General features: G+C 36.2%; 1 protein-coding gene across 1 annotated transcript in view; it reads right to left on the reverse strand.

Moving 5' to 3' along the window:
- Positions 1-2,386: 2,386 nt before the first annotated feature.
- The window catches only part of CLVS1 (clavesin 1), a gene marked incomplete at both ends in the record, with an annotated part of 202,371 nt that continues 192,093 nt past the window's right edge, over positions 2,387-12,664 (reverse strand). Inside the window, one exon of the mRNA XM_081265768.1 lies at positions 2,387-2,474. Coding sequence (XP_081121894.1) covers positions 2,387-2,474 — 88 coding nt within the window. The remainder of the gene's footprint in view (positions 2,475-12,664) is intronic.

Below are 12,664 nucleotides of genomic sequence, written 5' to 3' on the forward strand. Positions count from 1 at the left end.
CTAATGTATGAAATATGATATGTCAAGAGCTTTGTAATGTTGTGAACAACCAATAAAAAAATAAAATTAAAAAAAATAAAATAAAATAAAGATATTAAAAAATTAAAAAAAGAGTAATTCTTTAATGCTGAAAGTGAACTTTTTTCCTTGACCTTAATGGCATTAACTTTTGATAGAAGGGCTTGCAAAATATTTTTCGTGTTCCTAAAGTATTTGTCCTGTTACATTTTGACAGTGTTCAAAAATCCCACTAAACCAGATGGAGAGACATGGGAGGACAAATATCAAAATTAATTAGAGAAATAAAAAGGCATTCGTGTTCTTCAGTATTTATTAAACAGAGGAAATGACTGACAAAGGGCAATACAATCCAGTGTTCATGTAGTAACATTCATGTCACTTACTGAATTTGGTTTCCTATGTATATTGCATACACATAAAGAAATTCAAACCATAAGTTCTGATTTTTTGAACCATCATCTTACATTCATTTAATAAAATTCTGGAAAAGAGTAAAAACTAACTCTTAACTTGGCAAATATAATGTGTTATTTAAAATTGGGTCACTACAATAAGATTCTAAATATTTCCAAATGAAAAGCCAGAGTATTATTACTGCCGCAAAGGGCTGTCAATAACTGACTCCCAATAGCCTTTTTAATATTTGTATCCCACGTCTGTTTTATAAACCCAAGCAATAAAGTGGATTTTTTCATTCATTTCAATTCTTCCTTTTCCTTACCTGTATGTTGGTACATAAGAAAAATATTTCAGATTGCATTCATAGAATTATTTCAGTGTTTTTGTCTTGGATTTGAAATGTCTACACAAAATGAACATGTCTTATTTATACTGTGATATGATTGAGGCATTTTTAATTGTTTTAATTTATTTCTTCTTCAAGGGTGAAATATAAAAATGACTTATTATTTTCTCCCAGTAGAAAAAAATTAAAACATTAGATCCATGGAGAAGAGTGTAATCAATGGTTAAGATTAGCAATATGTATTGGGGGTGATTATGGCCAGCTAAATCACTCACTTCTTTCCTTTGAATTGTTCAGCTAACAAATCAACCCTCCCAAATATTTTCCAAATATTTAAAATGTAAAATCATTTTACTGTCCATTATCAACTAAAATATTTTTATTTGACACTGAGCATTAATTGATCCAACTAATAAATGTCAATGTCATGCTGGTCAAATCAGAGATATCTAAAAATATACAACTGGTCTTGTGAAACATGGCACAAATAAGGATATCATATTCTATGATATCTGTTCATTTTCTATCTAATTTCCTTTGAATGTGTAGTTGGGGATTCCATTTCTACAGAGAATAGATAAAGAAATAAAATGATCTTTGGCATTTCATCCTGCATTCCTGGTCTTATCTTAATACTTGCATATTTAGCCATCCATATTGGATATCTACCCACTCAGCAATGGCTGGGCCATTTCTCCATACTTTCAATGATTGCAGGAGGGTGGGGAGTTAAATGGTTTGGTAGCATATTTCTTTGCTGTAGTGGCACAAGTGAGCCAACTTGAATGGATTTATTAATCGCTGATATGTTTTTTCAAAGAGACCCCTTCTCTCTACAGACACATTCTGGACTAATAGCTTCTCAGGATGCCTATGGTACATCACATTGCTAAGATGAAATAATCAAATTTCAAACTGCATGTGCCATCCTTTGAAGTCAGCTCATCATATACAGCTGGTGACCTAACAAAAAGATGTAAAGTCAAAATCATTTTCCGCAGGATATCAAAATAAGAAAACTTTGCAAATAGCCAGACCTATGAGAATGTGCTCTTAGGCTGAACAATTTGATGCTGGTGATGAGGTCAAAGAAAATAATTCAATAAGAATGGAAATTAGTGGAGATACTGTTGTCTCAGGGTTCTGCATTGCATTAATCTTGATACTCATCTCTGCACAGTTTGACTCTGGTGTGTTTACTTAATTTGCAAAAACTGAAGAAGATTCCTGTGTGATTTCTCAGAAAAATCATTGTCCTAATGCAGTGTGTAAATCAAATTTAGTTTTTCATTTTTTAAATTCATTTGATACTTTAAGTGTGTGGGGGGAGAGAATTTTTTTTAACATAAAAGCCAAAAATCTTGCTTCATCCTCCAATCCCCTTATTTTAAAAAAATAAAGAAATAAAGAAAAAATTAAAAAAAAAAAGCATCTCTCAAATCCTTGTTCAACTTTGGCTGCTCAGACCCTTGGCTGGTGACAGTCATCTCTGGGGTCAAGAGTGGAGGACCTCGCGTCGGGCAGGATGCACATGTCCATGTGGGTCAGTTGCGCGTGTGCTTCCTGTTTAGCTGATAGCACTGAAGGCCGGTGTGCAGGAGCATCGGGGTGACTCTGGGTTCAGTCCAGAGCCAAGAGAGGCTGAGTGTTCTCATTCTCTCCCTTCTCCTCATGTTTCAGGGTCCCAGCTTCTACAACAGACTGAGATCTAATGAAGAGGGAGAGAAAAACACATTTACAAACAACTAGTGGTGGCAACGATTTTGAAGCCTTGGGTGCGTTCTGAATTTCTATTCCCCTCTCGAATCAGAACACTCAAAAGAACTATTTAATTTTTCCCTTTGAGAATCTCTGCATTTCTGCATTTTCCTGCATTTCTACACCATGTTTTTATGGAGAGAAACATTGGACTCTTGGGATCTTCACAGAAATTCCTTCTGTTGGGGAGAAACGTATACAATAGAAACAATAATAGCATCCTCCCTTAGGGGTGTGAAAATGGAATAAGTTCATAAATGTACAGAACTTCTTAGAATAATGCCAGGTGTATACATAACAAATTTTAGTGTTATTATATGTTATATTGAGGGATCTCAAGACCACCTTTACATTTGATAATTTGATAGGACTCATAGGACACAACAAAATCATTACACTCACAGTTATGGTTTATTACAGCAAAAAGATACATATTAAAATCAGCAAAAGTACAAAGGTGCATGAGGTGGAGTCAAAGAGACCAGGTGTAAGCTTCTGGCTGTCCTACCAGTAACATGATATGGACAGAGCTTAAATTTCTCAGTACTGATATTTGACAATATATGCAAGTGTTATCAGTCAAGGAAGCTTCCTGGTTAGTGTCCAGGGTTTTTATTGGGGGACTGGTGAGTCACATAGGCCTGCAATTCCTGTAACTGACCTTCGCTACTCAATCTTCAGCCTCTGTCCCCCACCTACCTTCCAGAAGATATCAAACGGATACAGTGTTATCTAAAGTTAGGTATACCAAAGTTAGGTTTACAGCCATTTGCTGTAAAATCACACTGTTAGCATAAACTATCTGGCAAAGCCTAAAGCCTTAGATGTACAAAGACATTCTTATGAGGCATGCTATTCCAAGGGCTCAGAGGACCCAGTCAAAGTCCAGTCCTGAGACTTTTAGATTGTGCAGGGTTTGGATAACTCAGGTTTGCTGAGCTCACTATTTACTGCATGTGTGTGTGTGTGTGTGTGTGTGTGTGTATAATTTTTACATGTTTATATGAAAATTATGCTCATTTAAATAATCCAATTTAATAATTTGTCAATGTTTCAAATAACTTGGTTTTAGTATGTGAACATCTATTGAACATCTATTGCATACATATCTTATGATCTTTGTCAGCTGGAAAATAATTTCAGTTTTAATTACTTAAAGATTTTGGAAAGAGATCATTATTACTCCAATATAAAAGGACAAATCAGAAATTAAAGATCATTACTATTATTGCAACAATGGTGACAATAGGAGAGTGTTCCATAAATGTTTACTTCAATTTCATGCCAAATGATTTATGTAAATTATCAGTTTTAGTTCTTAGCAACAACTGTGGAAGGCAGGTAATGCTTGTATTTCATAGGAAAGAGAATAAAGGTTCAGAGCATTTCAAGAACTTCTCAAATCTTTACAGCCATTAAGGGGGGCAGAACCTAACTTTACCTTCTTATCTCTTGAAGCCTGGTCTTAACATCATTTATAAGTTTCTGATGACCCCAAAACAAAGTGTTTACGAAGTACATAGAAACATTAAAAATCCAATAAAATTTGGTGTTATATATCCCAAGATCCACAGAATGTTTAGACACAGGGGCAGAGTTGTGACTAATCAGTATAATTGCCTCAGAATAATTGGTTTCTACTATAAATGTAATTTGTCTAAATGACCCAACTTTAGATACCAAGCCCAACCTTTGAGAGTAGAATGTATTCATTTACTGCCTTGATGAGATAGAAGAAGCCTATGTACTAGTTTAGAGCCAGCTCTCTGACATCTTCCCTATGCAATTTTCATTGTTTTAGCTAAGGGCCGTGTGTGTGTGTGTGTGTGTGTGTGTGTGTGTGTGTGTAGTATTGATTGATACAAGGAACAGAAAAGCTTAAAATTCAGAAGACATTAAAACAAGCAATAAATATGACAACCCAGGAGCACAACTGTCCACATTGGCTACCTCCTTTCAGAACCTTGGACAGCTGCCTAACTGCTTTGCCCTGAGGTCCTTGTGAGAATGGAGGGAACTGGTCATCATTTACTTTTAGAAACTTTAAACCACAATTCTCTTACTCTGTCATGTGGGTTGATTTTATTTTATTACATAGCATGTGAACCACAGGCAGCGTTCAAATTTCATCTTTAGTTATAGCTGAAGATTCTTCTAGGGGCCATACACACCTCCTCTTGGACATATTCAACTTGAGAAACCTACTCCCCTATCCTCTTCTGAAGTTTTCCCTTGCATTGAACCCCAATCTTCCTTTCAAAACTTTATGTACTGTTTCTGGCTCTGCTTTGGAACCATCAACTTGTCATCATCCCCTTGTGTCCGAGGGGGATTGGTTTCAGGATCCCCATGGATATCAAAATCACAAATGCTCAAGACCCTTATATAAAATGCCATAGTATTTGCATACAACCTGTGCACATCCTCTTGCATAAGTCATCTGTAGACTACTTATGATACCTATTACAATGTATGTTGCTATGCTGTGTTGTTTAGGAAATGATGACAAGAAAAACTGTTTATAACTATTCAGTACAAACAAAACATAAATATGGTGGCCTAAATATACAGTACACATCAACAGCAATAAAATGTTTTTCCCTGAAAATACTTTCTGTGGCCAGTCCGATCCATGATATGGAACCCCCAATACAGAAGACTGATCATCTATACCATCCATTCAGTAGTCCATATAACGGTTCTTTAAATATTTGTCTGTGCCTTCCAGCCATACCACATCCCTCACAGAAGTTAATCAAATACCTCTTGTGACATGATCTCTAGATCTTACCACCTCCATACTTTCCTGTCTCTATCAGTTGTATGGGTTACCCATTGTGGTCCTGATGTGACCTCAGAGTAGGGTGAAATGATTGCTTCCTTTATTTATTTATTTTTTATTTTGGTACACTTTATTGAGCTTATCTAGAATCATATTAGTCTTGTTGGCACTAATGTGACAAAAACAATGAGAAGCTAACTGTATTTAAACATACTCCTGTTCACTCATTTTTCTCCCATCTTGAAGGTGAGTATTAAATTCTATCTTTTTGAATTTGCCTATGTTTTCAACCTGTCTCCATTCTTTTGGGTCCTACATTTGTTTATCCATCCAAGTTATTATCTGTGACTTTAATGAGTACTGAGTTTGTGTCTACACTTTCCCTTTCCCTGCTATAGAAATCATTTATGGAGAAAATCAACAAATTCCCAAATAATGAGTTTTCAATCATCTGTTCACCCTGACTCATGCTAAGAAATGCTTGGTAACATCTGCTATATGCCAAAGACTATGAACAAATGTGTAGAAACCTTCATTCTGTTATGGAAACACTGCTTTAGCTACCCAGCCATAAACTTACAGACAGACTTGCGTTCACTGAACACTCACCCTAAATCCAGCAGCTGTGTAGAGGCAGTTTGGGACCGAGAAAGTGTTAATAGCTAAAGAAGGAAAGGAAGGAAGTGAAATCTATCATCCACACAGTAACATCACTCACCATCTTTGCTCATGTGACAAATACTCACTCTCCCCTCCACAAGGAACAAAACTAGAACCTATATTATTTTTTTTCAGTGATATACTGTAAATGAACATCTGGAAGACAATCTGTCTCATCTCTGCCAATAATCTTAATACCTTCATTGAATGGTAAGTTTATGGTTTGGATGTGAGTTGTCCCCCAAAAGCTCATGTGTGAGACAATGCAAGAAGGTTTGGAGGAAAAATAATTGGGCTATAACCCTAGCCTAATCAGTGAATTGATCCCTGATGGGACTGATGGGATTAACTGAGTTGTAACTGGAGACAGGTGGGATATTGGGGCATGGCTTTGGGGTAGATATTATGTATCTAGAGAGTGAAGTCAGTCTCTCTCTCTCTCTCTCTCTCTCTCTCTCTCTCTCTCTCTCTCTCTCTCTCCCTTTTTCCCTCCCTCCCTCCCTTCTTCCCTCCCTCCCTCCCTTCTTCCCTCACTTCCTCCCCTCCCTCTCTCCCTCTCTCCCCTCCCTCTCTCCTTCTCTGCTTCCTGTTCACCATGTGAGCTGGTTCCCTCTTGCCACACTCTTCAGCCATGATGTTCTTTGCCTCACCTGGAGCCCTAAGGAATGGATCTGGATTCTATGGAATAAGACCTCTGAAACCATGAGTCTTCAAATAAACCTTTTCTCCTTTGCAGCTATTCTGGTTGGGTCATTTAGTCATAGCAGCATCTATAGCTGACTAAAACAGTAAGCTAAAACAGAACAATTCTCAGATGCTGAGCATGAGGAGCCAAACATAACATTTTTATCCTAGTCTATGTTCTTCCTGGTTCAGAAAATGACCACAGCCTCTTTACATTCAACATAATTTGATTTCCTTGGTCACACAATGAGCATTTGATATAAGTAACACATAATATTATAAATATTTTAAATTCACTGGAAAAAGTAGAAAGAAAAATATTGCTTTTCAAATAATCTAATATTTTTTAAAGACGTCAAGAGAAAAACCTTTCTTAAATCTTGTCCTTAGTCCATTTGAGTGAGTCAAAATACTCTCTGAGAAAACTAACCAACTGCTGACTGATAAAAATGTCTCCACCATGGTGTCCTTAGTTGCTAGCCACGGAGAAGCCACTTGCCCTGAGGTTTTGTTGTCCCATTCACTCATGGTGGTGACCTCTCCATTCAGTGGCTTTGCCTTCTCACAGTGAGTTTAACACTTCTGCTAAAATAAACATTTCTCTTGGGTCCTCTTTCCACATTGAAAGCCAGCTTAACCTTATGATTTTTGTTATTTCAGCCATCATTATATTAGTGAGGCAGCAGGCAACTCAAAGAAAGTTTTCACTAAGCTTGATAGCCACATTATTCCTTATATCTTTGTCTGTCTGCCTTTCTCTCTCTTTTCTTCCCTGTCTTCTCTACATCCTCCTTTGCCTCCTCCTCTTATCTTTTCACTGGTTTTCCCCCAAATTTGGAACTTTCTCCACTTTATGTTACTTAACATCTAGAGCTGTAGTTTAATGTCTACTGATTCCAATGATGATTAAATTCCAGAAAGAACAAGATGAATATGAAAAATGTTGGCCATGAGCCAGACCCTTCTGCATAGATCTACAACTGAACTGAGAGTCATCTTCTCAGGCAGAGGTATACATGCAAAACTTTGTTTAGCTGCCTTAACTCAACAGCTAATAATCACCTGTATTTTGCTTACTTGTGAATTGCATAGCTCATTACCTTCTTGAGCTATATGGACCCCTGAAAGGGGAACAGGATCTCTGTTTTTCAACCTCAGGCATGCACCAGGAGTCATAGGACACCAGGGCCACATGGAGCTTCAAAGGTGGTTCAGTTGGGACTGAATTTGAATCATGAGCTACGATTTGTTTTCCAGGGATCAACCGTATCATTACATCAGGAAGGATTCTACAGTACTACTTTTATTTCTTAAAGTCAACAATAGATTGGGCTTTGTAGCAAAGCACAGAATTGTCTAACACCTAGTTGAACCCATAGAAGGACTTCTAAACACAAATAAAGATTTTTTTTTTCTTTTAAGAAGGTAAGCTAAGTAATTATATTAAGCATTTTTTTTTCTTCCAATAACTTCTAGTGTCCAGGAAATCCACACCACTGATTTTGTGGTCTTGTGATGAATATCCCCTCTTCAAGTGTCAAATGAAGATATGAAAAAGCCCACATCATGGGGGTAGGGATAATGGTGTTTAGATCAATTAAGGCATATAAAATATTTAGTATACATGCAGATAATTTTAGCTCTTATTATTCTCCCCCATTGTTATGATTTGGATTGTGTATGTCTCTCAAAAGCTCCTGTATTGAGGGCTTGGTCTCCAGCTGAGAGCACTAAATGGTGAGGTGGTGGAAATTTCAGGAGCCTTGTTGGAGGAAGTAGGTCATTGGGGAATGCTCTTGGTGGGATATTGGGATCTTGGCACCTTTCTCTCTCCCTTAGTTTCCTGACTGCCATGAGGTAAGCAGCTCCGCCATATGTTTCAGCCATGATGTACTGTGCTGCTACAGGCCCAAAGCAAAATAGCCAAGCAACCATGACTTGAAACCAGGAACCAAAATAAACCTGACCTCCTTTTAAGTTCTTTATCCCAAGTATTTACAAAATAGCTGATGCATACACCCATTTACACATAAGAAAATTAAGGTCCAGAAATATTGAGTTTTATTTATGAATCTAGTCATGAAGCATGAATTAAGCTCCACATTCCTGTAGCCCCATTATAAAACTTAACAATAGTTTGTGCTGTCACGTGACGTAATCTGATAGTAAATAAAAGACTAACATTTCCAAATGGATGAAGACAATTATTTTAAGAATTCAAAATAAGTAATGAAATTATTCCACAGGAAAACTAACCTTATTACCTTACTTTATATCTTATAATTTTTAGAAGTAACATAAATTTCCATCTGCTTAACAGTTATTATGCAGCTTTGAGTGCAGTGTAGTTGTAGTTGCTTTCAACTGTAGAAAGCAAAATAGGGTTTCTTTCTTTATAATGTCTTAAATAACACCCTTGATAAGAAGATTAAAGAATATTTGTACGACATATATTCTTCTGTTCAGCTACCAGCCTCTTCATTATCAGAATCATCCTAGCAGGCAACATGATTGTGCTCAGTGGGAACAATTAATGCTTACTGAACCAGATAAATACATTTAAACATTTTTTAGTAAAAGAAAAGCCTAAGTATTTCTCACATAAAGCAGCAAATCCTTTCCTTTCAAAGTGAACAAATAAACATATAAATTTCCCTCTCCTTTGACAGTACAATTTGCCACCATTTATTGAAGTGAAATATAAGCAATCCAAGGAAAATAAATATTCTGTTTTTGAGGTGAGTCAAACATTCAACTCACAGCTGTTACCTACACATGCACCATAACTCACATTTTAATATATCACGTATTTCTATTAAAATGTGATGGGCTTGGCACCAACTACCAATCTGATAAGAAAGAGGAAACACCCAAGGAAAAAAAATATGCATCTTCAAATAGGGAAAAGGCAAGTTTTTTTGATGAAATTGGGATCATATATAAGTAGACCAGAGATGACCTATCCGGTGCAAGGCCTTAATCACAGGTGATCATTGGGGACTTGAAACTGGGACAGACTGAATGGAGAGGGGGGTCTGTAAAGGTAATGTACACACAGAGTTTTGAAAACTTGGTATGAAAAGAAAGAATGTAATATGAATATTTCTTTAGCATTAGGGTAAAGCCTTGGTCGGATCTCCAGAATCACATGCACACACAAAAAAGATAAATTGTGTACACACACACACATGTGTGTATGTGTGTATTTCTTTAACTTACATATTGAAATTATATTTTGCATACATTGTGATAAACTAATCATTAAAATTAATTTCATCTGTTTCTTTGTATTTTGTGATATGGTCATAAGAAAAAGTTATATTTGTGGCTCGCATTATGTTTCCACTGGGTAGTGTTGGTTTCAAGCCTAATGTACTCCATTATGCTGTGACTGATTCTAGAATAATCTACTACTCCTCATTGACACATCCATAGTTATTTTAAAGAGTCTCAGGGGACATCAACATCATTTACATCATCCTGTGCCTGTCATCGATAACATTCCTGAGCCTTTCCACCATATTAACTCATCCAGTTCTCACACTGCCCCAAAAAGCCCCACGTGACAATAGAGTGGATCCTAAGTCTCGCTTGTGGCTTGAATTCTAACTAGAAACTTGACTAGATTAGATTTCATCCATCTGTTATTTTTTAGATGAGCTTGAAACTTTCTTTAATTTTATCTCTAAATGAAGAAGTATTACTTCAGAAATTAGCAATTTTGCTTATTTGAATTTTTCAAAGTATTTGCTTATGTTATTTCTTTCACCCAAGCTATTATTTCTCTCACTTTTTTTTTTTGGTTCAGGCTAACTCTGCCATTTGTTCTTGAAAATAGTTCAGCTTCATTTTTTAAAATTCTACAACTAGAAATCCAACTTTAAGCTACTTTGTTTACGAATGACACAGCTGAAGAAAAAGTAGCTTTTTCAGCCCCTTAGTATTGGTTTCCCTCTTTTGTGAGATTATAGAATTGCTACTGTAACATGTACTGTGATATAATGAAGCTTCCCCTTGACATTTAACTACCCTGAATTAATTATGCATTCTTGATTGAATAAAAAGTGCTTCAGAAAGAAATTTATACTAGTTGAAGAAAAATAAGTTCTTTTTGAAAATAGTATAACAATATTAATTTTATGTTATAGCTACTTTTTTCTGCTATTGTTCATAAACATTCTCGGAGAGGCAGATAAATTGTGAGTGGTAGGGGTGGGGATTACAGAGGATTGAACTCAGGGTCACTCAGAGCCACATCCCCACTCCTATTTTGTATTTCATTTAGAGACAGGGTCTCACTGAGTTGCTTAGCACTTTGCTAAAGCTGAGGGTGACTTTGAACTCATGATCCTTCCTGCCTCAGTCTCCTGAGCGCTGGGATTACAGGACTGCACTCCCACATCCAGTGAGGCAGATAAATTAATGGAAGAGAACTCAACTAGGAATTAGGAGCCCCTTCTTGTATCCTGTGACACCCTCTGTACAACTGTAGAGTAAGTTACTCAGCTTCTCTGATTCCAAATGTAATTACGATATTGGGCAGAATGACCCTTTTAGCACCAAGTTTTCATGAATGCTGCCAGTCTGGGTTAAAATTATACAACTTCAACTTTAGCTAATTTGTTCAAAAAGTCTAACCACATCTCTAACTGAACATTTGTTTTCACCTCCTTCTAGGAAATCATAGAAATTCTAAAAATGACAGAAGTTGGGAAGATGCAGAAAGACTTTCCTTAAGTTGGTACCTGCTCAGTACATTTAGGTTTTGGGAATTAAAAAAATAACTTTTAAAACATTTTCACTTCCAAAAGTTTCTAAGTATTGAATTCAAAGCTTCCCAGTGCTACTTAATAAGTATTTTCCTGTGACACTATTAAAACATTTTAGTTTATTTAAAGTATTGCATTGCTGCAGATGCTTTGTCCTCTGGCCATAGTTGCCTACTGCAGAGAGTAGCAGCCTCTCTTCAGACTGACCTGCAGTCATCCAGATGTGCACAAATATTCTAGTCAGCACTCAGGAACTCTTGTTTGTCGCTTCTAAAATCAGCTTGAGACTGTTTTGGGAAAGAATATTTCAAAACACATTTTATCTGGCTATTTTTAGAATTATCATCCACGGAAGAGTTTTCTGTCACTACAGCTGTTCATCATTATCAACCACAGCCATTTATTGAGTACTTCCTATATACCAGCTTCTACACTAAGTATTTAGTCTGATTTATCTTTGTTTAATCCTCACAGTAATCTTCTGAAGTGAGAGTTACTAATTCCATTATACAGATCAGGAACATAAAAATTTCAGTTATGGAATTAGAATGGGAACCTAGATCTGACTCTAATCTGCATTCTTAAACACAATGCTGAACTGGACAAGAAATACCTGCAATTTGGTTAGAAACTACAAGGCAGAAGCCTATATGTTCTTGTCAATGTATTTAATATTCAAATTCTTATAGATGCCTTCCTCCCATTGGTATTAATAAATGCAATAGTTAATATAATCATATATTATTTATAGAACCTCTATCTTAGGCATAGTAAATGAAGTCAGGAAAAAAGCAGATCTTCATTGAGAAACAAAAGAGCTCTAAGAATCAAAGGTTATGGAATTGTATGTTTGTTTCTAGTTAACAGTCAGATATTTAATAATATTATTTAATAATATTTCAAGATCCTTTCTTCCCAATATGCAGCATTCACCCAGCTACCTCAGAACACCCAGGGAGAACAGCAGTCAATTCTGTGAGTTGATTTATAAAGAGAAAGGGAGCAGATTAGATTAACTGAGAACAGAGCTCAGTTGCCAGAGACCAATCAGTTCACAAACTTAGAGATACAGAGGCGGGCTGGGGAAAAGGGACAAGGAAGCCTTGGTGACACCAGCAGCTACAATCAGACATTATGCTTAATTTATTTAAAAGGGAGTTTATTGTTCCTTATAAAACTATGAATTCCAGCCTGATGAACTCATCTATCTCCATTTTTCATCTATAAAATGAGGATAAATGATTG

The sequence above is a fragment of the Spermophilus citellus genome (assembly GCF_964194105.1).
Source record: "Spermophilus citellus genome assembly, chromosome: 14".
Taxonomy (NCBI): domain Eukaryota; kingdom Metazoa; phylum Chordata; class Mammalia; order Rodentia; family Sciuridae; genus Spermophilus; species Spermophilus citellus.